Source organism: Carcharhinus amblyrhynchos, chromosome 13 (genome assembly GCF_965287045.1).
Source record: "Carcharhinus amblyrhynchos chromosome 13, sCarAmb.v2.hapA, whole genome shotgun sequence".
NCBI classification, from domain to species: domain Eukaryota; kingdom Metazoa; phylum Chordata; class Chondrichthyes; order Carcharhiniformes; family Carcharhinidae; genus Carcharhinus; species Carcharhinus amblyrhynchos.
The window spans coordinates 77,067,771-77,095,171 of record NC_137336.1 but is presented as its reverse complement, the minus strand read 5'-3'; the positions used below and the strand labels follow the sequence as shown (position 1 = coordinate 77,095,171).

General features: G+C 50.0%; 1 protein-coding gene across 1 annotated transcript; it reads right to left on the bottom strand.

The window, feature by feature from the left end:
• Window positions 1–524: 524 nt before the first annotated feature.
• Window positions 525–24,971, bottom strand: LOC145351604 (high affinity immunoglobulin epsilon receptor subunit beta-like). Its single transcript, XM_080201187.1, has 11 exons — window positions 24,859–24,971; window positions 23,568–23,612; window positions 22,583–22,627; window positions 21,526–21,570; window positions 20,535–20,579; window positions 18,871–18,978; window positions 16,876–16,989; window positions 13,989–14,045; window positions 7,212–7,324; window positions 4,047–4,158; window positions 525–1,728 (listed from the first exon to the last, which is right to left on the bottom strand). Exons 2-10 carry the CDS (start codon window positions 23,595–23,597, stop codon window positions 4,119–4,121), a joined length of 597 nt encoding a protein of 198 aa, XP_080057313.1. The 5' UTR covers window positions 23,598–23,612; window positions 24,859–24,971; the 3' UTR covers window positions 525–1,728; window positions 4,047–4,118.
• Window positions 24,972–27,401: the final 2,430 nt, after the last annotated feature.

Below are 27,401 nucleotides of genomic sequence, written 5' to 3'. Positions count from 1 at the left end.
GGGATATTTACTTTCAGAACCAGGTGGACTCTGCTATGCAGACTCCAAACCACACATATGCATCTCTTCCACATCATGGCTGTGTATGCAATAACCTCTTACTTATCTGTGTATCTAAGAGAGAGAGCGTGAGCGGGATATTTAGAGGCTTTTTTTTACCCAGAGGGTGGTGACAGTCTGGAATGTGCTGCCTGGGAGAGTGGTGGAAGCAGGATGCCTCACATCCTTTAAAAGGTACCTGGATGAGAAATTGGCACACCAGAACATTCAAGGCTATTGGCCAAGTGCTGGCAAGAGGTGCAGGTCAGGGCCTTTCATGTGTCGGTGCAGACTTGATGGGCTGAAGGGCCTCTTCTGCACTGTAGTATTCTGTGATTCTGTGGTATGGCCGGTGCAAAACAAAATGTAAGGTTTTCTGGGGAACTTATTTGACACCACAGTTTTGTGAAACATTTTTTTATTGAATTAAATGGTACAACAAAAATTGTCAGATAACAGGTTGCCAGAATGGTGACCTACCCACTTGGTGAATAGATAGTTGAGAAATTCAGTGTTATGTTGCAGTCTTCTCTCAGAGAATTAAGATAAAACAGAACGTTCCATCTTTTCTAGAAAAGATGGCAAGGGCAAATGATCCCTCCTGCACCAACGTGTGCAGGGACGTTCATTCCCTTAACCCTACTGAAATTCTCAATCTTCAGTCCACTTCACGTTGTCTCCAACTCAGCTCACAGATCTGGGCAGCAAATGGCAGGAGTAATGACAGAAGGAGAGCAGAGGGCAGTGAAGGCAGACCAGCCAGAATTGTAACCGGGGTGAAGGAACTTTGGTTAATGTGGAGAGAGTGCAGAGAAACTGGGGTTGTTCTCCTCACAGCACAGTAGGTGAAGGAGAGATTCAAGAGAGGTGTTCAAAATCAGGAAGAGTGCTGACAGAGTGAGTGCGGAGGATCTGTTTCCAGTGACGACAGGCTGTGCAGCAAGAAGAAACGGTAATTGCCAGGGGAGATGAGAAAACTTGCCGTCAGGTAGCAAGGTTTGCTGTGATCAAGAATGCACTGCCTGGAAGGGCAATAGAAGCGAATTCAATAGTTTTTTTTTAAATGTAATGGGATAAATACTTGAAGGGACTCTCACAGGGCTATCAGACTGGAAAAAAATTAAATGGTCCTTCTAACTGTAGGTGACCAGAGGGGTAAAATTCCCCCTTTGTGCTGTGTAACGTTCTGTGATTGCAGTCTGTGGTTATATAATGTAGACCCACTACAATTCCAGCAGTCGCTTGACTCAGTCTGACAGATGGAGTGGGGAATGAATATACATCTTTGTAAATAGCGCAGAACAGTCAGCAAAGGGACACTTGCAACAACTTCCACCACCTCGAACACCTTTAAAAGGGACTTAAGGGATAGTGTAGGAAAGTGGAGAAAGATTAGTCAATGGAGTTCAGGGGCCACGTGGGCTCGTAGTTTTAACTTGGTAGTTCCCTGCATCACAAATCCTTGTTTGACTGTTTCAAATGCAGAAGACACTTTGAAGTGAAGGGAAACATTTCAGACAGCTGACAGGAACTGAAGATGACATCTTATCTGGTCTATCCAACAGAAATGGCCAACTTGAGGTCTGCAGCATTCTGCACATTCAACATCGATGTACAGAGGGAGAGCGAGTCGTCAAGAATCATCCAGCAGAAATTTTCAATAGTGACTCACAGACAAAAAACTCTTCCCTAAATAGATGAACAGAGTGATTAGCTTTATTTGGAAATGCCGTTCAGGAAAACTTCAAGCAACAGTTGCAACAGGCAGGGAGTATCTACACCCAGCACATCCCCAGTCTGCACTCACAGGTCCCCACTTCATACTCCAGCACAGTTTCACACATTCATACGTACACTCACGCATGCACGCACAGCCTAGGACCAGCCCCCACTACAACTGTGAACTCCACACAGAGCTCCAGTCCCCAGTACAGCTGTAAACTCCAGCACAGTTACACACGCACAAAACAGCTCCAGGCCCAATACAGCTGTAAACTTAAGCACAGTAACACACACACAACACAGTTCCATCCCCCAGTACAGCCGTAAACTCCAGCACAGTTACACACACACAACACAGCTCCAGTCCCATTATAGCTGTAAACTCTAGCAAAGTTACACACAGACAACATAGCTCCAGTCCCGGTACATCTGTAAACTCTAGCAAAGTTACTCACAGACAACAGAGCTCCAACCCCAGTATAGCTGTAAACTCCAGCACAGTCACACACACAACACAGCTCCAGGCCCAGTATAGCTGTAAATTCCAGCAAAGTTACACACAGACAACACGGCTCCAGCCCCAGTATAGCTGTAAACTCCAGCACAGTTAGACACACAACACAGCTCCAGCCCCAGTATAGCTGTAAACTCAGCACGGTTACACACACACACACACACACACAAACACAAATCCAGTCCCAATACAGCTGTAAACTTCAGCACAGTAACACACAAACACAGCTCCATTCCCTATTACGCTTGTAAACTCCAGCACAGTTACACACACAACCCAGCTCCAGTCCCAGTACAGCTGTAAACTCCAGCACAGTTACACACACAACCCAGCTCCAGTCCCAGTACAGCTGTAAACTCTAGCACAGTTACACACACACAACACAAACACACAAACACAAATCCAGTCCCAGTACAGCTGTAAACTCCAGCACAGATACACACACACAACACAGCTTCAACCCCAGTACAGCAGTAAACTCCAGTGCAGTTACACACACACATAACACAGCTCCAGTACAGTTGTAAACTCCAGCAGTTTTATGCACACACAAAAAAAAGCGCCAGCCCCAGTACAGTCGTAAACCCCAGCACAGTTACACAAACACAGCTCCAGCAACCAGTACAGCTGTACACTCCAGCACAGTAACTCTCTCTCTCACACACACACACACACACATAATACAGCTACATCCCCCATTACAGCTGTAAACTTCAGCACAGTCACACAAACGACAGTTACAGCCCCTGTTGAAAACCCAGTGCAGTCACAAACACACACAGAACACAGCTCCAGTCCCAGTACAGCAGTAAACTCCGCTGAAGTCACACACACAACACAGCTCCAGTCCCAGTACCGCAGTAAACTCCGCTGCAGTCACACACACAACACAGCTCCAGCACCAGTGGTGCAGGGGCCAGGGGGAGGTTACAGAAAGGGGGGAGGTTACAGAAAGGGGGTAGGGGTGGGTTGGGGGGGGGGTTGTCAGGGCTGGAGGAGGTTACAGAGATAGTACAGCTGTAAACTCCAGAACTGTAATACACACACAACACAGCTCCAGCCCAGGACAGCTCTAAATTCCAGCACAGTTACATACGCAAAGAAAAATACAGCTCCAGCCTCAGTACAGTTGTAAACCCCAGCACAGTTACATACACACAAAGCACAGCTCCAGCAACCAGTACAGCTGTAAACTCCAGCACAGTTTTACACACACACACACACACACACACACACACATACATAACGCAGCTCCAGCACCAGCGGGCTGGAGGAGGTTTCAGAGATAGGGAGGGTTGTAGGGGCTAGAGGAGGTTACAGAGATAGGGAGGGTTGTAGGGGCTAGAGGAGGTTACAGAGATAGGGAGGGTTGTAGGGGCTGGAGGAGCTTACAGAGATAGGGAGGGGGTGTAGGGGTTGGAGGAGGTTACAGAGATAGGGAGGGTTGTAGGGGCTGGAGGAGGTTACAGAGATAGGGAGGGTTGTAGGGGCTGGAGGAGGTTACAGAGATAGGGAGGGTTGTAGGGGCTGGAGGAGGTTACAGAGATAGGGAGGGTTGTAGGGGCTGGAGGAGGTTACAGAGATAGGGAAGGTTGTAGGGGCTGGAGGAGGTTACAGAGATAGGGAGGGTTGTAGGGGCTGGAGGAGGTTACAGAGATAGGGAGGGTCGGAGGTGATAGCTGGCACAGGTTGATTTACAGGAGCTGGAGGCTGCTGCACAACATGAATTCCCATTGCAGACAAACTAGCTGATTGTCAGGATGCAGCTTACTGTCAAAGCTGTGTACAAGCATTGCACAGTGAAGGAATGAAATTGAGAAGGCGATGACAAATTGCAGGATGCTCAGCACTGTGAGGAACAGGATAATGAACAAGGGTCCCAGCTGGAAAACACAAGGTAAGTCAGCACAGTCACCTCCTGACAGGCTGCAACAGCCTTTCATCCCTTCAACAGCTCATTGCCGATAGTCCCAATACAGACCCACTCTGTCTCAAACCACCAAGCTCCCTCCGAACACACGCTTTCCCTCTGCCTTCATAACACAATATCTCTCGCTGGTGTCCTTCCCAGCACTGTCTCACCCACCACCCTCTCCCCAAAGCCAACCAGTTCTCCCAGGCACAGCACCCCAATCTCTCTGCACCACTGTCTACTGACATACCCTCAGTCACCTCTCTCCTGTGCCATGTTCACTCCCCCAAATTGTCTCTTCTCCAAACATCCCCCCGTGAAACATTCTTTTCCCTCTTTATTCCCTCTCTCCTTTCTCCCCTTTCCCCTCCCTCTCCCTCCTCCCCCCTTCCCCTCCCCCTCCCTCTCCCTCCCTTCCCTCCCTCTCTCTCCCCTCCACCTCCCTGTCTCCTGGACGCACCCCATCTGCTCCTCCCCTTCGTCCCCCCTCTCCCTGGACACGTCCCCCCCTCCTCTTTGTGCGCACCTCCCCCACCGACTCCTGATCACACCTTCCCCCCCCCCCCTCAGATCACACCCCCCTCCCTTCTCTCAGACAAGCCCCCACCCCCCTCCTGGACACGCCCCCGCTTCCCTCTGCTGGACGCCACACCCCTCTTCTCCCCTGGACATGCCCCTCACCGCACCCCCACTCCCCCCCACAATAATACATGGACACTACCCCTCTCTTCTCCCCTGGACATGCCCCTCACCGCACCCCCACTCCTGGGCACATTACCACCCCCCAACTCCCATTCACCTGGACACGCCCTACTCCCTCCCCCCTTCCCTTGTCTCCCAACCCCACTCTCAACATGCCCCACCCTTCTCTTCCTCCTGCCCCAACTTGTTCCCCCAATACAGCCCCCTCTCTGACAAGGCCCCCCACCTCCACCTTCACCTTCACCCCTGAACACGGACCCCCCCCTCCTACCTGCACCCCCACAGTCCTCCTCCTCCCCCCCACAAGACACTTCTTTCCTTCTCTCTCTCCCTCCATCTCCCTGTCTCCTCTTGCCCCCCCTGCCCCTCCCCCTACCCCTCCCCCTCTTCCCCCTCCCCCACTTCCCAAGCCCTACTTCCTTCTCTCTAACCCCCTGCCCTCCACACTCCCCCCCATCCCTACCCCCCTTCCTCTGCCCGACCCCACCCTCACCCCTTTCCTCCCGCCCCCTCCCCTTTCCCCCACCACTTTACCCCCTTCCTCTGTCCCTCGCCCGCCCCCGTCCCTTCTCCCCCGCCCCCCGCACCCCCAAACCTTTCCCCCTGCCCCCCCACCCCTTCCCCCTTTCCCAACCCCTTCCCCCTGCCCCCCCACCTGTTTCCCTGCCCCCCTTCCCCCACCCCCTTTCCCTGCCCCCCTTCCCACCCCCCACCCCCTTCCCCCCTTTCCCTCCGCTCCCTTCCCCCACCCTTTCCCCGCCTCCCTCCCCCCGTTCTTTCCCCCGCCCCTCTCCCCCCACCCCTTTCCCCTGCACCCCCTTCCTCTGCCCCCTTTCCCTGCACCCCCTTTCCCCTGCACCCCCTTTCCCCGCCCCCCTCACCTTTCTCCCACCCCCTTACCCCCACTCCCCCTGCCCCCTTCCCCCCGCTCCCCCCCTTCCCCTTCCCCCACCCCCCACCCCTCCCCAGGTCAATCCTGAGCAGTGCCTCATTCCATTTCCAGTACTCTGTCTCCCCCTCACCCGACCCCTACCCACCCCCACCCCACCCTCGCCCACCTCCACCTCCCCCCCACCCACCCCCCCATCTCCCCACCCCTCCGCCCCCCCCCAACCCCCCACCCCCCGCCTCCCCGCCTCCCCACTTCCCCGCCTCCCCTCACCCCCGCCCACCACCACCCCCCAACCCCACGTCCACCCCTCACCTCCCCCACCCACAACCCCCACTTCCCCCCACCCCACCCCCACTTCCCCCACCCCACCCACCCCTCACCTCCCCCCCCACAACCCCCACCCCCACAACCCCCACCCCCATTTCCCCCCCCACAACCCCCACCCCCACTTCCCCCCCCACAACCCCCACCCCCACTTCCCCCCCCCACAACCCCCACCCCCACTTCCCCCCCCCACAACCCCCACCCCCACTTCCCCCCCCCCACAACCCCCACCCCCACTTCCCCCCCCACAACCCCCACCCCCACTTCCCCCCCCCACAACCCCCACCCCCTCCCCCCCCCACAACCCCACCCCCACTTCCCCCCCCCACAACCCCACCCCCACTTCCCCCCCCACAACCCCCACCCCCACTTCCCCCCCCACAACCCCCACCCCCACTTCCCCCCCCCACAACCCCCACCCCCTTCCCCCCCCACAACCCCCACCCCCACTTCCCCCCACTTCCCCCCCCACAACCCCCACCCCCACAACCCCCACCCCCACTTCCCCCCCCACAACCCCCACCCCCACTTCCCCCCCACAACCCCCACCCCCACTTCCCCCCACAACCCCCACCCCCACTTCCCCCCATCTCCCCACCCACCCACCACTTCCCCCACTCACCCCCACCCCACCCACCCCACCTGCCCACCCCAACCCCCACCCAACCCAACACCCTCCACCCCACCACCATACCCCCCCACCCACACCCCCCCACCCCACCCCCCCACACCCCACCCAACCCCCCACCCCCACCACCCTCACCCCCCCACCCCATCCTACCCCCCCAACCCATCCCCCCACCCCACCCACCCCCACCCAACTCGCCCACCACCCCCAACCACCCACACCCAACCCACCCCACCCACCCCCACCCACCCCCATCCAACCCAACCCCACCCACCCCCATCCAACCCAACCTCACCCACCCCACCCCCCCACCATCCCCCCACCCCACCCCACCCACACCCTCCCCCACCCCACCTGCACCCTCCCCCACCTGTCCCCCCACCCACATCCCCCCCACCCCCACCCCCCGAACTACCCCACGCCCACGCCCCCCCCTCCCCCGGCTCACTATTTGATCCACTGTAGGACAGACACTCACCAAGTAAAAACTCGTGTTAGTGGTTCCAATAAGCTCAGGGAAAACAGGTAAATTCCTGAGCCAAACAGTGCTGCGATTGTGCTGACAATGTGCATCAATAACACTGCTTGTTTCTGCAAGGAGTTTAACAACACGTTACTCAGCAATCCCCAAATTATCAAAGCTACAAGGCACATAAAACCCCACCCTTACACTCTGTCTCTGTCCCTTCTTCCAATATTCAAATTACTCTCGCCGTTTCCCAATCTGATGGAACCGTCCCCGAATCTCAGGAGTTTAGAAAAATGAAAACCAACGCAACAATCTCACTCGCAACTTCTTTGAAAATCTCGGATGAGATCCCCGAAGACCTGACGATTTGGAAAGCCATCGCTCCGACAATCTGCTCAGTACCACTTCCTTGGTGATTGTAATCTTGTTGAGACCTGCCACCCCTTCCATTTGCTGATTTACAGCTATTTCTGGGGTGTTACTTGTATCCTCTGTCATGAAGACAGATGCAAAATACCTGTTTCACTCATCATCACATCCTAATTTTCCATTCTTAACTCCCAGACTCACTGCCGATTGGAGGAATATGGCTACAGTGGCTGCCAGAGCAGGTCAGAGGCTGGGAATACTGCGGCAAGTAACTCACATTCTGACTCCCCAAAGCCTATCCACCATCTACAAGGCACAAGTCAGGAGTGTGATGGGATACTCCCCACTTGCCTGGATTGGCAAGCTCCAACAACACTCAAGAAGCTCAACACCATCCAGGGCAAAGCAGCCCGCTTGACTGGCACCACATTTACCAACACTCAGTGGCAGCAGTGTGTACCATCTGCTAGATGCACTGCAGCAATTCACCAAAGATCCTACGACCACTTCCATCTAGAAGGACAAGGGCAGCAGATAAATGGGAACATCACCACCTGCAAGTTCCCCTCCAAGCCACTCACCATCCTAACTGGGAAATATATCACCGTTCCTTCGCTGTCGCTGGATCAAAATCCAGGAATTCTCTCCCCAGTGGCATTGTGGGTCAACCCACAGCACATGGACTGCAGCGATTCAAGAAGGTAAGTCACCACCACCTTCTCAAGGGCAACCAAGGATAAATGCTGGCCAACCAGCGACGCCCATGTCCCACGAATGAATTAAAAAAGATATGCTGGCCTTGGAAAAGGTCCAGAGGAGGTTCACAAGAATGATCCCTGGAATGAAGAGCTTGTCATTTAAGGAACGGTTGAGGGCTCTGGGTTTTGGAAGGATGGGTGGGTTGGGGGGGATCTTATTGAAACTTACAGGATACTGCAAGACCTGGGAAGAGTGGATACGGAGAGGATGTTATCACTAGTAGGAAAAACTAGAACCAGAGGGCACAACCTCAGGCTAAAGGGATGGTCCTTTAAAACAGGAGGAATTTCTTCAGCCAGAGAGTTATGAATCTGTGGAACTCTTTGACGCAGAAGAGTGTGGAGGCCAGGTCATTGCGTGTCTTTAAGACAGGGATAGATACATTATTGATTAATAAAGGGATCAGGGATTATGGGAAAAAGGCAGGAGAACGGGGATGAGATAAATATCAGCCACGGTTGAATGGTGGAGCAGACTCGATGGGCCGAGTGGCCTAATTCTGCTCCTATGTCTTATGGAACACTCACTTTGTTAATTCCATAAGAACTCAACATCTGTGTTGATATTTCTAACAAGCTTCATCTCATACTCCTATTTTTTCCTCATTAACCTTTTCATCTGTACTTGCTGTTCTTTATATTATGGCTAGTCTTGTAATGTGCCATGCATCTTTGTGCAACAGTAAGATTTTTCTTTAAGTTTGCTACTGTCTTTGCTTTTTTTAGTTAGTCAAATGGTTAAAATTTTTCTTTCTCCTTGGATTGTGTGTTCTGGAATATTCCTTTAAATGTCTGCCAATTAATGTCTACTTAATACAATTTGCCAGTTCACTTTAGCTAGTTTGAATTTTATGCCTTCCTAGATGCCTTATTTAGGTTTAAAAACACTAATCTTGGACCCATTCTTCTCTCCTTCAAACTGAATGTATAATTCAATTATGCAATGATTACCGATACTGATGGGGCACTTTTGCTTTGAGCTCATTAATTAATCCTGTTTCGTTGTCCAATACTAGGCTGCACGTAGTCTGATCACTGGTTGGCTCCAAACTTATTTTTCTAAGAAACTAGCCCTTAAACTTTCTATGACCTTCTCAATCTGCTAATTTTTCCCATCTGATTTATCCAGTTTATATGTGGATTAAAATCCCCCATGATAATGCAAATACATTCTGACAACCTCCCATCATTTCTTCTCTACCCCACCATGTGATTACTGTTAGGGTGGCTCCTGCCTTTGTGACTTCTTGGCTTGATCATTTCTCATCTCTAACCAAATCATTTTTTGACCTTAGGTCATCCTTCTCTATTGTGTTAATACCATCATTAATTAATAGCCACACCTCCTATATTCTCCTAACTGCCTGGCCTTCCTAAATGTCAAATGTCCTTCAATATTTGGTCCCAATCATGGCATCCTGTTGCCATGTCTCTGTAATGGTTGTTGTATCTATTACTTCTATTGGTGCTCTCAGTTCATCTGCTTCAGTACCAATGCTATGTGTACTCAGATACAGAGGATTTAGTTTTGTCCTTTTGATATTTTTGTAACCTGTAGCCTTACGCAATATAATCTTTGTTTGCACTCTCTATTCCTTCCAGTTACTGTCTATCATTTCCCATATTCTCTCTTGCCTTGTCTCTACTCTCTGATTACCTATCTTCCAAAATGTAATCCCTTGCCCCCATATTTACTTTCAAACCCTCTCCTCCCCTTGTTATAAAGCTGGCTAGAACACTGCACCAAGCAAAGTTCAGGTGTCAACCACCCAAGGATACAGATCCCACTTGATAATGACAGATGCAAAGTACTTAATAATATCTCAGCCACTGACCCGGGCTCCTTGCATTAATCCTCTTTCTGATCCCTAATCTACCCCATTCCTCTTCTCACCACCATCAGGAGCACACACACTTTTTCTTTTTATCTCAATCTCTATTTTGTTATCCAGGAGGCTGTGGATTTGTTTGTGACCTTTCGATTCCCGGCTTGGGCTACTGTCTGTGTGGAGTTTGCACATTCTCCCCGTGTCTGCGTGGGTTTCCTCTGTCTTCCGGTTTCCTCCCACACTCCAAAGATGTGTGGGTTAGGTTGATTGGCCATGCTAAATTGTCCCTTAGTCTCCAGGGATGCATAGGTTAGAGGGATTAGCAGAGTAAATGTGTGTGGTTGCAAGTATAAGGTGGGATTGTTGTCGGTGCAGACTCAAATAGCCTCCTTCTTTCCTGTAGAGTTTCCATGATTCTTTGCCCTTCGTGTGAATATGTCTTGAATCGCTCTGAACATTCTCTTTATTAAAGGTAGCCCATTGTTCAGATAGTTTTGCCTGATAACCTTTGATTGCAATTGATCATGGGTCAGATCCATTCTTACCCTGAAGTCGGCATTCCCCAAGTTGAAGGTTTGTACTCTGGATTGTTCCTTTCACTTTTCCATAGCCAACCAATGATCACTGGTCTTTGAATGATCACTGTTCAAGTGTTTACTGACACTGGAGATTTGGTTGGCCCACTTTGTTCCTAAGAGGCAGGTTGCACAGTGCCTGCTTTCTCACTGGACTGGGAACACTGTGCAGAAAATGATCCTGAACATACGAGGAACTCTTTTACAACCTACCCTGCATACTACCATTTTTCAGTCTATACTCATATAAGGTCTTTTACTATATTCAATATTCCTTGTACGTCTCTGGTACATCCGCTCAAATCCTGGTCATCTTTCCCAATAGTTGGTGGCTATGCCACGATATGCATTAGGAGCGGGACTCCCGCACAATAGGAAGGATGTGATTGCACTGGGATGGATGCAGCAGGGATTGATGCGGGATTGGAGCAGAGGCTGATTAGACTGTGGCTGTTTTCCTTACAGCAGAGAAGGCTGATTAATATTAGAAGATTATGAGAGACATCGATTGGATAGGTAGGAAGAAACTTTGCGCTTTGTGGTAGCAAATTCCAGATTCCTAACCCTTTGGGAGAAGTTGTTTCTCCTCAACTCTGTTTTAAATTTGCTGCTCCTTATCCTCAGACTGTGACCTCTTGTCCTAGAATGTCCCACCAGCGGAAGCACCCGCTCCACGTCTACTTTATCCATACCTTTTATCAATCTGATCTCCCCTCATTCTTCTAAATTCCAGAGAGTATCAGCCTAAATTGTTCAATCTCTCTTCACACGACAAACCCCTCATCTCTGAAATCAGACTGAGAGAAAAACAAAGCTATTTCACCCAGAGGATGGTGGAAACACGTTAACTCACTGCCTGAGAGAATGATAGAATCTGAAACCCTCACAATACTCAGGGAGCGAGTCCTCTGTTTGAAGTGATACCATCGCAGTTACAGACCAAGTGCTGCAAACTGGGATTAGAATAGATAGGTGCTTGGTGGCTGGTACAGATATGATGGGCTGAAGGGCCATTTTCTGTTCATTAAAACTCTATGATTAGGCCACTCAGCCACGTGGCTCTAATCAAAAAGATTCTGTCTTTGACCCCTCTGGGACACCTTTATTCTCAAAGAATCCTACAGCGCAGCAGGAGGGCATTCAGCCCATCAAGTCTGCACTGACTACAATCCCACTCAGGCCCTATCCCAGTAACCCCACGTATTGACCCTAGCTAGTCTCCCTGACACTAGGGGGCAAATCAGCATGGCCAATCCACCTAACCCACACATCTTCGGGCTGTGGGAGGAAACCCACACAGACATGGGGAGTACGTGCAAACTCCACACAGACAGTGACCTGAGGCTGGAACTGAACCAGGTTCCCTGGCACTGTGAGGCAGCAGTGCTAACCACTGCGCCATCCTCCAGCACTGCAATGTTCTCCTTAATCGATAATGTCACCTTCCCCCTCTTCTTGAACACCTCGTATCTGGAATCATGGAAATCACAGAAAACCTACAGTGCAGAAAGAGGCCATTTGGCCCATCGAGTCTGCACTGACCACAATCCCACCCAGGCCCTATCCCCATACCCCTATATATTTACCCGCTAATCCCTCTAACCTACGCATCTTAGGACACTAATTTTAGCATGGCCAATCAACCTAACCCGCACATCTGTGGACTGTGGGAGGAAACCGGCGCACTCGGAGGAAACCCACGCAGACACGAGGAGAATGTGCAAACTCCACACAGTGGGATATTTAACAACCAGTCCTTCCCTTCTCTCAGCCAGGTCTAGGTTATAGACATTACGGCTGGAATATTCTGGCCGTTCACACCCCTGCTGCTGCAAGCGGGGAATTGGGTGCTCAGCCAAATCTCCGTTCACTGCAGTGAGACCAGGGAATCCCACTGGCACGATTGGCTGGAAATTCCAGCTAGAATCACAAATTCACATGGCTATCTGTGCCCTAAACTCACCACGTTCCACACACTCACTGATACGCACAGTCTCCCTCATTTAGGTTCTGGTACTTCTCTGTTTGTGCTCAACCCACCTAACAACCTGCTCCTTCCTACTCTCAATGTCTATCATTCCTAGTATTCTGGAAACTTGGGAGTTCTTCCCCTGTATTGCCTCGTAGATCTCCCAAGTCAGGCGAAACCCTCTCTCCAAATCGCCCTGCAAGGAACCTGCTCCTGGCCTCTCTAGATCTCATCTGCTTTAGGGCTTGTGCCAACATCCCCGGAATCTGCAGCCCTATCTTCCCAGAAATACAATTTTTATGCTTTATCCTTCCAACTCTCCACTCACCCGCTAATCCAGAGGTTGTTTGTATTGTAAATTCTGACCCAGGAGATTCAACAAAGCCATCGACCAATGTCTTCTCCAAACAAACTGAAGGCACGATGGAACAACGAACTATAGAAAATGACAGCACAGGAACGGGCCCTTCGGCCCTCCAAGCCTGCACTGACTAGGCTGCCTGGCTAACCTAAAACCCCCTACCCTTCCGGGGACCGTATCCCCCTATTCCCATCCTATTCATGTATTTGTCCAGATGCCCCTTAGAAGTCACTATCGTATCTGCTTCCACCACCTCCCTGCCAACATCCACCACACTCTGTGTAAAAACACTTGCTTCGTAAATTTCCTTTAAACCTTGCCCCTAGCACCTTAAACCCCCTAGTAATTGACTCTTCCACCCTGGGAAAAAGCTTCTGACTATCCACTCTATCCATGCCCCGTCATAATCTTGTAGACTTCTGTCAGGTTTCCTCTCAATCTCCATCATTCCAGTGAGAACAAACCAAGTTTCTCCAACTTCTCCTCATAACTAATGCCCTCCATACCAGGCAATATCCTGGTTAATCTTTTCTGCACCCTCTCCAAAACATAAGAACATAAGAACATAAGAAATAGGAGCAGGAGTAGGCCATCTAGCCCTTCGAGCCTGCCCCGCCATTCAATAAGATCATGGCTGATCCTTCTGGTAATGTGGCGACCGGAACTGAACGCTATATTCCAAGTGCGGCCTAACTAAGGTACTATAAAGCTGCAACATAACTTGGTAATTTTTCAACTCAATACCCCGGCTGATGAAGGCAAGCATGCCGTATGCCTTGTTGATTACCTTCTCCACCTGCATTGTCACTTCCAGTGACCTGCATACCTGTACACCCAGATCCCTCTACCTGTCAACACTCTTAAGGGTTCTGCCATTTTACATGATGCGCCTGACGTGACAAGAATAAATATTTACATTACTTACGAGATTAATATTCGCTGTGTTTACAATGTCAACCACCAATGATCCTGATATGATGTACTAGGAAAAAAAGAACACTCTATAAGAAATATTTATGGGATGATAGTACTTGTAAACAACAGATTAAAATGCACAGTTGTAGAATCCTCTGCTGGCTTAAAACTGCATTGTAGAGTTAACATTTACAGATTAATAATGGGATCGGGGATTATGGGGAAAAGGCAGGAGAATGGGGATGAGAAAAATATCAGCCATGATGGAATGGTGGAGCAGACTCAATGGGCCAAGTGGCCAATTCTGCTCCTATGTCTTATGCATTACAGTAACAGGAAATACAACAGCTAAATACTGTGGAAGCTGGAAATCTGAAATAAAACAGAAAATGCTGGCTAAACTCAGCAGGTCTTGCAGTATCTGTGGAAAGAGAATAGAGTTCGTGGCCGGAATTTTTCCAGCACGCCTGCTCCAACCCACCTCGGCGGGTGAGGCTTGGAGACTGGCATTCTCCGCTGGCCTTAGGTGGGATTGTGCGAACCTCAGGCAGACGTGCCTATAAAATTCTGCCCATTGTTTCAGGTCTAAGTCACCCTTCTACAGATCTGGAGTTCATTGGGGTCAATTAGACCTGAACGTTCCCTCTGTTTCTCTCTCCACAGATGCTGCCAGATCGGCTGAGTTTATCTAGCATTTTCTGGTTTTAGTTACGGTCACAGGATGCTTGATTCAAATAACTGTTAATCATCATTATCACACCAGTCTCTTCCCATTCCATCTGCCTCAGCTCACCTTTTCAGCATTTCTTTCTATCGCCTTTTCTGATTTGATTTGATTTATTATTGTCAGATATATTGGGATACAGTGAGAAGTATTGTTTCTTGTGAACTATACAAAGCATACCATTCATAGAGAAGGAGAGAGTGCAGAACGTAGTGTTACAGACATAGCTAGGGTTTAGCGAAACATCAACTTAATGCAAGGTAAATCCATTCAAAAGACTGACTGCAGCAGGAAAGAAATTGTTTTTGAGTCAGTTGATACATGACCTCAGACTTTTGTATCTTTTCCCGATGGAAGAAGCGGAAGAGAGAATGTCCAGGGTGCGTGGGGTCCTTAAATATGCTGGTTGCTTTGCCGAGGCAGCAGGAAGCAATGACGGAGTCAGTGGCTGGTTTGTGTGATGGATTGGGCTACATTCACAATCTTTTGTAGATTCTTGCAGTCTTGGGCAGAGCAGGAGCCATACCAAGCTGTGATACAACCAGAAAGAATGTTTTCTATGGCGCATCTGTAAAAGTTGGGGAAGTATCGAGTCTTTCCACTACAGTGCAAAATCGAAATACCGTGGATGCAGAAATCTGAGTCAAAGACAGAAAATGTTGGAAACAGGCAGACGTTCTGACAGCGCATCCGTCCACCACCAGACTGACCAACAACTTTGGAATTTCATGTCCTCTGTTCGGTCAACCCCTTCAGTCTTCTCTTTACTGCAGAAATGAGGCCCCAGCCTGCTCAATCGTTCCAGACAATTGGTATCTCTCACTGCCAGTGAATCTTCTTTGTGTTCGCATTTTCTCCTATTTCCCGGGCAGCACAGTGGTTATCACTGATGCCTCACAGCGCCACGAACTGAGGTTCAATTCCCAGCTTGGGTCACTTGTATGTGGAGTTTGCATGTTCTCCCCATGTCAGTGTGGGATTCTTTCCAGTCTAAAAGATGCACTGGTTAGGCGCACTGACCCGAACAGGCACCGGAGTGTGGCGACTAGGGGAATTTCACAGTAACTTCACTGCAGTGTTAATGTAAGCCCACTGGTGACACTAATAAATAAACTTTATTTTTGTTTTCCATGTCCATTTTATAAAATGCACATTCAGATCTGTGCCAGACATGTATATGTATGAAAAAGAACCAGAATGCTGCAAAACTCAGCAATTGTGGAGAGAGAAGTAGAGTCAATGTTTCAAATCAGTGTGACTCTTCTTCGGAGTTGATATACGTGGCCTCGTTATTTATCTCTTAAATTGCCTTTTAAGGTACAATAGTTGGGAGCCAGAAGAAAATATCCTGGACGCCCATCTGATATCAGCCGCTGATGAGAGGTGAAGGCCTTTGAGTGACATTAAGTTTAAAAAAAAATCTCTATAACTGGTTCTGCAACTTCCTAACTGTTCTACATCCCGTGAGATAAATTCCTGGAATCGGTGGGATGCCCTTTCAGGAGAAGTTGAATGGAATGGGCCTACACACTTGGGAAATTGGAACAATGAGAGGGGATTTAGTAGAAACGTGCAAAATCGATAAAGGGCTTGACAGGTTAGATGCCTAGAGGATGTTTTCCACTGGGGAGGGAGTCTACTACTAGGGGGATGGGGGAATGGGAACGGATGCGGGGGAGGTCATGGTGTTGGGAAAAGGAATCAGGTACTTAGGACTGAGACGATGAGACATTCTTCATTCAGAGGCTGTAATATCACTGGAATTCTCTGCCCCAAAGTGCTGCGGATGCCCAGTCACGCGCTAAGGTCTTACCATGGGATCTTACGATTCTGCCCCCCCCCCACACTCATGACCCTCCCCCCCAGCCCCCAGCATCACATCCCACTCAGGATTTCCCAGCAGTTAGGGGGCTGTTCAGCAGGCAGCACCTTTGGCAATGGCGGAAATGTAAGATCCTGCGGTCAGCCTCTTGCCACAGAACAGGAGGAAAATCTGGCTCAAGTCTTTCGGGCGCTAAGGGTTCGGGTGGGAAAGTGTAATTGAGATGGATCAGCTTTGGTAACACTGAATGGTGGAGCAGGAAAGAGCGCCTTGCCTCCTATTTACAGCTCTTATCAATCTACTGTGGTTCTAGTGGAGAATTAATCAATATTTGCATAGAATGCAACTTACCAAAATTCCTGTCCACCAGGGGACACCAAGTAAAACAGCAAAGATGTAGCTTTTTTCAAAATTCAAGGGCAGTCCAAACACTATCTGACATATCCCAATCATTATCTCAGTGATCTGCAAATGGAGACAAATGTGAGTCAACTGATAATTTGTTCCATGAAATTCAGTCTGTCAAGAAAAAGAGCGGCACGATGGCACAGTGGTTAGCACTGCTGCCTCACAGCACCAGAGACCCGCGTTTGATTCCCACCCTTGGGTCACTGTCTGAGCGGAGCCTGCACATTCTCCCCATGTCTGCATGGGTTTCCTCCGGGTGCTCCGGTTTCCTCCCACAGTCAGAAAGATGTGCTGGTTAGGTGGATTGACCATGCTAAATTCTCCCTCAGTGTAATCAAACAGGCACTGGAGTGTGGAGACTAGGGGATTTTCACAGTAACTTCATTGCAGTGTTAATGTAAGCCTATTTATGACACTGATAAATAAGTAAATAAATGTTAAAGTTAGGTGGAATTGTAATATTTTTCTTTCGGTAACATCACTGCCATTTTTCTTATTTCCTGAGAAAACAGGCTGATTTTGGGGGGTGGGGGAATTAAGACAAGTGATCTATTATTATGTTATTAAATAGAATATTAAACTAGAAAGAGTGCAGAAAAGATTTACTAGGATGCTACCGGGACTTGATGGTTTGAGTTATAAGGAGAGGCTGGATAGACTGGGACTTTTTCCACTGGAGCACAGAAGGCTGAGGGGTGATCTTATAGAGATCTATACAATAATGAGGGGCACAGATCAGCTAAATGGTCAATATCTTTTCCCAAAGGTAGGGGAGTCTAAAACTAGGTTTAAGTTGAGAGGGGAGAGATACAAAAGGGTCCAGAGGGGCAACTTTTTCACACAGAGGGTGGTCAGTTTCTGGAACAAGCTGCCAGATGTAGTAGTAGAGGCGGATACAATTTTGTCTTTTAAAATGTGTTTAGACAGTTATGCGGTTAAGATGGGTATAGACGGATCAAACGTTGGCAATTGGGATTAGCTTAGTCACTAAAAAAAGGATGGCATGAACAAGTTGGGCTGAAGGGCCTATTTCCATGCTGTAAACCTCTATGACTCTATGAGATAGAGTGACCACAAAGGTCAATAAAGCTTGATTAACCTTTTCAAACACAGGCCACACTTCAACTTCTTCTTGCTCCGGGGTTTAATGAGAACGTTACACCATTAAAATGAATTTCAATTAAATGTTGAGGAACGAAAGAAATAATTTTAAAGGAACGAATTGTGAATTTAAGATTTGAGTCATGAATAAAGATGACCATTAGAGGGTGAGAGGGTCAAACTGTGCTTTTACGAGCTCATTCTCAGGATGCCTATTCACCAACCTTCACACCCACTGTGTGAGCATGTTGGTTCTGTTGAGGGGGGTGGGGGGTGGTATTTAAAAGTCTGACAACCGGTTTCAGTTAGTTTCCTCGGTGTCCCAGAGGAACTGACACGCCTGATTAAGTACAAAGTAAGAGACCCCTTGATTGGCCCATCAATTTGGCCGTTAATCGGGGCCCTCTTTTTGAGCCAAACAATTAAACCAACTCAAATTAACTCAGGGACAAATTAAAAGGGGCAGCTCCCAGAAGGAAGGGAGCCACCCGAAACAAAAGACAAAGTGTAAATAAACTTAAAACATAAACTTAAAATGTGATTAAAGGGGTCAATAATGTACTCTAGTCCCTGTGGTGCTTAGCAGACATAGAAGGGCCCGTAATCAGGGAGTTGATATTCCAACAGGGCCACCTCAACTGCCTGATTGAAGTCATCACATGAACTCTGAGACAAAGAGTGAGCCAGGCTCTCAACACACTTACACACACTCACTCGCACACACTCGATCATGTGCATGCTCTCTCTCTTTCACTCACGCCCTCTCTCACTGAGTTCTCTCCCATGCACTGTTTTTCAAACATGGACGTGCGCAGAGTGGGCAAGCTTTGTACTTACTCCGAGAATTTTCAGTTCTTTGCTCAGAAAGGTGTTTATAGACCTGAGACACCAACCCTCACCCTCGACTGTTTGAATGTAAAGTGTCGACACATCGAATTTGGCCAGCTGGAAGAAAAGGAGAAGAGCAGCACCGTTCACCACCTGATGGCACCTTAAGATGCTTCACAGTCACTGAGGGGAGGACAATTCCAAACTGGGGTCAGATAGGCAAATCTAATCTGCTCAGAACCACAAAGAGCAATGTGGCAATCACAGACAAGAGAATTTTTAATATAATTCTTGCTGAGATCAAGGATGTATGCATTCCCTATCTGAAATTCGTCAGCAGAGACTGGTATCCCTTCAGTAGTTTGCCTCTTATTTCCAAGATCTATTTAAATTGAGAGATAGTGAGAAGGTCAGAGTCATCATTCGGACTGCTAGGAGTCCTGACACTCCCCCAGGATACATACAAAAGGCTCCATGATTGGACAGCATTAAAGGAACTCAGTCAGAGAGTTCATATTCCAAGATGCCAACATCAACGGCCTCACTGAAGTCATTACATGCCCCGTCTCAAAATAGGGTCAGTGAGCGTGCATGTCACTGCCAGAGGGTCAGTATCGAGAAAGTTCTTCAGTTCCACAGGGTCAGTACTAAGGGAATGTCGCACTGCCATAGGCTGAGGACAGAGGGAGTGCTGCACTGTCAGAGGGTCAGTGCTGAGGGAGTGCTGCACTGTCAGAGGGTCAGCACTGAGGGACTGCTGCACTGTCAGAGGTTCAGTGCTGAGGGAGTGCCACACTGTCAGAGGGTCAGTACTGAGGGAGTGCCGCACTGTCAGAGGTTCAGTGCTGAGGGAGCGCTGCGCTGTCAGAGGGTCAGTGCTGAGGGAGCGCCGCACTGTCAGAGGGTCAGTGCTGAGGGAGCGCCGCACTGTCATAGGGTCAGTGTTGAGGGAGTGCTGCACTGTCAGAGGGTCAGTGCTGAGGGAGCGCTGCACTGTCAGAGGGTCAGTGCTGAGGGAGCGCTGCGCTGTCAGAGGGTCAGTGCTGAGGGAGTGCTGCACTGTCAGAGGGTCAGTGCTGAGGGAGTGCTGCACTGTCAGAGGGTCAGTGCTGAGGGAGTGCTGCATTGTCAGAGGGTCTGTGCTGAGGGAGTGCTGCACTGTCAGAGGGTCAGTACTGAGGGAGTGCTGCACTGTCAGAGGGTCTGTGCTGAGGGAGTGCTGCACTGTCAGAGGGTCAGTGCTGAGGGAGTGCTGCATTGTCAGAGGGTCTGTGCTGAGGGAGTGCTGCATTGTCAGAGGGTCAGTACTGAGGGAGTGCCGCACTGTCAGAGGGTCAGTACTGAGGGAGTGCTGCATTGTCAGAGGGTCTGTGCTGAGGGAGTGCTGCATTGTCAGAGGGTCAGGGCTGTGGGAGAGTTACGCAGTTTGAGGGGCAATTCTGCGCAAGAGCTGCACTGTCAATGGTGTTGATTTCAGGAGAGATGTGAAACCAGGACTGTTGTCTTTCGTCTGTCACCATCTCGTCTTCCTTGTATCCTAGGGAATAGCAGTGACCAATTTACACTCAGCAAAAGCCCTCAAATAGCAAACTGAACTTCGTACATCTGGATAGCGTCAGGAAACAGCAATGTAGAGGAGTGTATTCCGATTTAATTACGATGATTCCACTCACCGGGGCAGAACTTCTCATCTCAGGTCTCATGCTTAAAGTCGAAGCCTGGAAAAAAATCACCAGAACATGTCTGTGTGAGTCGTCTCCCTGTTACTGGACCCAGAAGTGATTCAGCAGCAGTAAATGCTGAGGGTCCAGTGGGTTTGAACATAGAGAGATGTGGGGGTTACAAGCTGAGTGTGGTGAACAGGGGAGAGAGCCACCCACTCAAACATCATTTCTGGTCTGTTCAGGAGAAATGTCCAACCTGCGAAACATTGCACCCACATAAAAAAGGATTATCGGGTCAAAAGTAGCATTTCTTACAAAGGAATCTTCAGCAATTTAATCCTGTCCAGGTTTAGAAACTTAGATTTGCCTTTGCACCGTAGGAAGATGGCCACAGCTGAAGGACAATGAGACTGGCTGTTTCCGCCACTCTTGGCGAACGGCACACACTTGATAACAAGACTGACCCAAACAAACCTATCACCTGCACCACAGAGGGTCAGTGCTGAGGGAGTGCCGCACTGTCAGAGGGTCAGTGCTGAAGGAGTGCCGTACTGTCAGAGGGTCAGTACTGAGGGAGTGCCGCACTGTCAGAGGGTCAGTACTGAGGGAGTGCCGCACTGTCAGAGGGTCAGTGCTGAGGGAGTGCTGCACTGTCAGAGGGTCAGTGCTGAGGGAGTGCTGCACTGTCAGAGGGTCAGTGCTGAGGGACTGCTGCACTGTTGGAGGGTCAGGGCTGTGGGAGAGTTACACAGTTTGAGGGGCAATTCTGCCCAAGTGCTGCACTGTCAATGGTGTTGATTTCAGGTGAGATGTGAAACCAGGACTGTTGTCTTTCGTCTGTCACCATCTCGTCTTCCTTGTATCCTAGGGAATAGCAGTGACCAATTTACACTCAGCAAAAGCCATCAAATAGCAAACTGAACTTCGTACATCTGGACAGCGTCAGGAAACAGCAATGTAGAGGAGTGTATTCTGATTTAATTACGATGATTCCACTCACCCAGGCAGAACTTCTCATCTCAGGTCTCATGCTTGAAGTCGAAACCTGGAAAAAAATCACCAGAACATGTCTGTGTGAGTCGTCTCCCTGTTACTGGACCCAGATGTAATTCAGCAGCAGTAAATGCTAAGGATCCAGTGGGTTCGAACATAGAGAGATGTGGGGGTTACAAGCTGAGTGTGGTGAACAGGGGAGAGAGCCACCCACTCGAACATCATTTCTGGTCTGTTCAGGAGAAGTGTCCAACCTGCGAAACATTGCACCCACATAAAAAAGGATTATCGGGTCAAAAGTAGCATTTCGTACAAAGGAATCTTCAGCAATTTAATCCTGTCCCGGTTTAGAAACTTAGATTTGCCTTTGCACCGTAGGAAGATGGCCACTGCTGAAGGACAATGAGACTGGCTGTTTCCGCCACTCTTGGCGAACGGCACACACTCGACAACAAGACTGACCCAAACAAACCTATCACCTGCACCACAGAGGGTCAGTGCTGAGGGAGTGCTGCACTGTCAGAGGGACAGTGCTGAGCGAGAGCTGCACTGTCAGAGGGTTAGTGCTGAGCGACTGCTGCACTGTCAGAGGGTCAGCGCTGAGGCAGTGCTGCACTGTCAGAGGGTCAGCACTGAGGGAGTGCCGCACTGTCAGAGGGTCAGTGCTGAGGGAGTGCCGCACTGTCAGAGGGTCAGTGCTGAGGGAGTGCTGCACTGTCAGAGGGTCAGTGCTGAGGGAGTGCTGCACTGTCAGAGGGTCAGTGCTGAGGGACTGCTGCACTGTTGGAGGGTCAGGGCTGTGGGAGAGTTACACAGTTTGAGGGGCAATTCTGCCCAAGTGCTGCACTGTCAATGGTGTTGATTTCAGGTGAGATGTGAAACCAGGACTGTTGTCTTTCGTCTGTCACCATCTCGTCTTCCTTGTATCCTAGGGAATAGCAGTGACCAATTTACACTCAGCAAAAGCCCTCAAATAGCAAACTGAACTTCGTACATCTGGATAGCGTCAGGAAGCAGCAATGTAGAGGAGTGTATTCTGATTTAATTACGATGATTCCACTCACCCAGGCAGAACTTCTCATCTCAGGTCTCATGCTTGAAGTCGAAACCTGGAAAAAAATCACCAGAACATGTCTGTGTGAGTCGTCTCCCTGTTACTGGACCCAGATGTAATTCAGCAGCAGTAAATGCTAAGGATCCAGTGGGTTCGAACATAGAGAGATGTGGGGGTTACAAGCTGAGTGTGGTGAACAGGGGAGAGAGCCACCCACTCGAACATCATTTCTGGTCTGTTCAGAAGTGTCCAACCTGCGAAACATTGCACCCACATAAAAAAGGATTATCGGGTCAAAAGTAGCATTTATTACAAAGGAATCTTCAGCAATTTAATCCTGTCCCGGGTTAGAAACTGAGATTTGCTCTTTGCAACTTATAAAGATGGCCACAGCTGAAGGACAATGAGACTGGCTGTTTCCGCCACTCTTGGCGAACGGCACACACTCAATAACAAGACTGACCCAAACAAACCTATCACCTGCACCACAGAGGGTCAGTACTGAGGGAGTGCCGTACTGTCAGAGAGTCAGTGCTGAGGGAGTGCTGCACTGTCAGAGGGTCAGTACTGAGGGAGTGCTGCACTGCCAGAGGGTCAATATTGGAGTGCTGCACTGCCAGAGGGTCAGTGCTGAGGGAGTGCTGCACTGTCAGAGGGTCAGTGCTGAGGGAGTGCTGCACTGTCAGAGGGTCAGTGCTGAGGGACTGCTGCACTGTTGGAGGGTCAGGGCTGTGGGAGAGTTACACAGTTTGAGGGGCAATTCTGCCCGAGCACTGCACTGTCAATGGTGTTGATTTTGGGCGAGATGTTGGACAGAGGATGTGTCTGATGTCTGTCACCATGTCATCTTTCTTGTATTGCAGGAAGTCACAGTGACTAATTGGTCCACAGCGAAACCCATTAAATAGCAGCTTGAATGTTATACACCTGGATAGTGTCAGGAAGCAGCAATGTAGAGGAGTGTATTCTGATTTAATTACGATGATTCCACTCACCCAGGCAGAACTTCTCATCTCAGGTCTCATGCTTGAAGTCGAAACCTGGAAAAAATCACCAGAACATGTCTGTGTGAGTCGTCTCCCTGATACTGGACCCAGATGTAATTCAGCAGCAGTAAATGCGAAGGATCCAGTGGGTTCGAACATAGAGAGATGTGGGGGTTACAAGCTGAGTGTGGTGAACAGGGGAGAGAGCCACCCACTCGAACATCATTTCTGGTCTGTTCAGAAGTGTCCAACCTGCGAAACATTGCACCCACATAAAAAAGGATTATCGGGTCAAAAGTAGCATTTCGTACAAAGGAATCTTCAGCAATTTAATCCTGTCCCGGTTTAGAAACTTAGATTTGCCTTTGCACCGTAGGAGGATGGCCACTGCTGAAGGACAATGAGACTGGCTGTTTCCGCCACTCTTGGCGAACGGCACACACTCGACAACAAGACTGACCCAAACAAACCTATCACCTGCATCACAGAGGGTCAGTGCTGAGGGAGTGCCGCACTGTCAGAGGGTCAGTGCTGAGGGAGTGCCGCACTGTCAGAGGGTCAGTACTGAGGGAATGCTGCACTCTCAGAGCGTTAGTGCTGAGGGAGTGCTGCACTCTGAGAGGGTCAGTGCTGAGGGAGTGAGGCACTGTCAGAGGGTCAGTGCTGAGGGAGTGCTGCACTGTCAGAGGGTCAGTGCTGAGGGAGTGCTGCACTGTCAGAGGGTCAGTACTGAGGGAGTGCCGCATTGTCAGAGGGTCAGTGCCGTGCTGTCAGAGGCTCAGTGCTGAGGGAGTGCTACACTGTCAGAGGGTCAGTGCTGAGAGAGTGCTGCACTGTCAGAGGGTCAGTGCTGAGGGAGTGCCGCACTGTCAGAGGGTCAGTGCTGAGGAAGTGCTGCACTGTCAGAGGGTCAGTGCTGAGGGAGTGCTGCACTGTCAGAGGGTCAATGCTGAGGGAGTGCTGCACTGTCAGAGGGTCAGTGCTGAGGAAGTGCTGCACTGTCAGAGGGTCAATGCTGAGGGAGTGCTGTACTGTCAGAGGAGAGTTATGCCCTTTGAGGGCTAGTTCTGAGGGAATGCTGCACTGTCGATGTGTGTTGTTTTCAGGTGAGATGTTAAACTGAGACAGAGCCTATCCTCTGTCACCATGCAGTCTCTCTTGGAATGTAGACAAACACAGTGAGGCATTTATACACAGCAAAACCCACAAATAGCAGCTTGAACCCTGTGCGTCTGCCGGACATCAGAAAGCAGCAATATGGGGGAGAGTATTCTGATTTGGTAACGATGTTTCCACTCACCAGCGTTGGACTTGTCTTCTCAGGTTTGATGCTTGAAGGGGAACTCTGGAAAAAAATCACCAGAACATGTCTGTGTGAGTCGTCTCCCTGTTACTGGACCCAGAAGTGATTCAGCAGCAGGAAATGCTGAGGGTCCAGTGGGTTTGAACATAGAGAGATGTGGGGGGTTACAAGCTGAGTGTGGTGAACAGGGGAGAGAGCCACCCACTCGAACATCATTTCTGGTCTGTTCAGAAGTGTCCAACCTGCGAAACATTGCACCCACATAAAAAAGGATTATCGGGTCAAAAATAGCATTTATTACAAAGGAATCTTCAGCAATTTAATCCTGTCCCGGGTTAGAAACTGAGATTTGCTCTTTGCAACTTATAAAGATGGCCACAGCTGAAGGACAATGAGACTGGCTGTTTCCGCCACTCTTGGCGAACGGCACACACTCAATAACAAGACTGACCCAAACAAACCTATCACCTGCACCACAGAGGGTCAGTACTGAGGGAGTGCCGCACTGTCAGAGAGTCAGTGCTGAGGGAGTGCTGCACTGTCAGAGGGTCAGTACTGAGGGAGTGCTGCACTGTCAGAGGGTCAGTGCTGAGGGAGTGCTGCACTGTCAGAGGGTCAGTGCTGAGGGAGTGTTGCACTGTCAGAGGGTCAGTGCTGAGGGAGTGCCGCACTGTCAGAGGGTCAGTGCTGAGGGAGTGCTGCACTGTCAGAGGGTCAGTACTGAGGGAGTGCTGCACTGCCAGAGGGTCAATATTGGAGTGCTGCACTGCCAGAGGGTCAGTGCTGAGGGAGTGCTGCACTATCAGAGGGTCAGTGCTGAGGGAGTGCTGCACTGTCAGAGGGTCAGTGCTGAGGGAGTGCTGCACTGTCAGAGGGTCAGTGCTGAGGGAGTGCCGCACTGTCAGAGAGTCAGTGCTGAGGGAGTGCTGCACTGTCAGAGGGTCAGTACTGAGGGAGTGCTGCACTGCCAGAGGGTCAATATTGGAGTGCTGCACTGCCAGAGGGTCAGTGCTGAGGGAGTGCTGCACTGTCAGAGGGTCAGTGCTGAGGGAGTGCTGCACTGTCAGAGGGTCAGTGCTGAGGGAGTGCTGCACTGTCAGAGGGTCAGTGCTGAGGGAGTGCTGCACTGTCAGAGGGTCAGTGCTGAGGGACTGCTGCACTGTTGGAGGGTCAGGGCTGTGGGAGAGTTACACAGTTTGAGGGGCAATTCTGCCCGAGCACTGCACTGTCAATGGTGTTGATTTTGGGCGAGATGTTGGACAGAGGATGTGTCTGATGTCTGTCACCATGTCATCTTTCTTGTATTGCAGGAAGTCACAGTGACTAATTGGTCCACAGCGAAACCCATTAAATAGCAGCTTGAATGTTATACACCTGGATAGTGTCAGGAAGCAGCAATGTAGAGGAGTGTATTCTGATTTAATTACGATGATTCCACTCACCCAGGCAGAACTTCTCATCTCAGGTCTCATGCTTGAAGTCGAAACCTGGAAAAAATCACCAGAACATGTCTGTGTGAGTCGTCTCCCTGTTACTGGACCCAGATGTAATTCAGCAGCAGTAAATGCGAAGGATCCAGTGGGTTCGAACATAGAGAGATGTGGGGGTTACAAGCTGAGTGTGGTGAACAGGGGAGAGAGCCACCCACTCGAACATCATTTCTGGTCTGTTCAGAAGTGTCCAACCTGCGAAACATTGCACCCACATAAAAAAGGATTATCGGGTCAAAAGTAGCATTTCGTACAAAGGAATCTTCAGCAATTTAATCCTGTCCCGGTTTAGAAACTTAGATTTGCCTTTGCACCGTAGGAGGATGGCCACTGCTGAAGGACAATGAGACTGGCTGTTTCCGCCACTCTTGGCGAACGGCACACACTCGACAACAAGACTGACCCAAACAAACCTATCACCTGCATCACAGAGGGTCAGTGCTGAGGGAGTGCCGCACTGTCAGAGGGTCAGTGCTGAGGGAGTGCCGCACTGTCAGAGGGTCAGTACTGAGGGAATGCTGCACTCTCAGAGCGTTAGTGCTGAGGGAGTGCTGCACTCTGAGAGGGTCAGTGCTGAGGGAGTGAGGCACTGTCAGAGGGTCAGTGCTGAGGGAGTGCTGCACTGTCAGAGGGTCAGTGCTGAGGGAGTGCTGCACTGTCAGAGGGTCAGTACTGAGGGAGTGCCGCATTGTCAGAGGGTCAGTGCCGTGCTGTCAGAGGCTCAGTGCTGAGGGAGTGCTACACTGTCAGAGGGTCAGTGCTGAGAGAGTGCTGCACTGTCAGAGGGTCAGTGCTGAGGGAGTGCCGCACTGTCAGAGGGTCAGTGCTGAGGGAGTGCCGCACTGTCAGAGGGTCAGTGCTGAGGGAGTGCTGCACTGTCAGAGGGTCAGTGCTGAGGGAGTGAGGCACTGTCAGAGGGTCAGTGCTGAGGGAATGCTGCACTGTCAGAGGGTCAGGGCTGAGGGAGTGCTGCACTGTCAGAGGGTCAGTACTGAGGGAGTGCCGCATTGTCAGAGGGTCAGTGCCGTGCTGTCAGAGGCTCAGTGCTGA

Coding starts and splice junctions, on each gene's coding strand:
- LOC145351604 (XM_080201187.1), bottom strand. CDS start 23,597: ATGAGACCTGAGATGAGAAGTTCTGCCTGG. Junction 22,628..23,567: donor AGATGAGAAGTTCTGCCTGG/GTGAGTGGAATC, acceptor ATTTTTTTCCAG/GTTTCGACTTCAAGCATGAG. Junction 4,159..7,211: donor CTAACACGAGTTTTTACTTG/GTGAGTGTCTGT, acceptor TGTGTTTTCCAG/CTGGGACCCTTGTTCATTAT.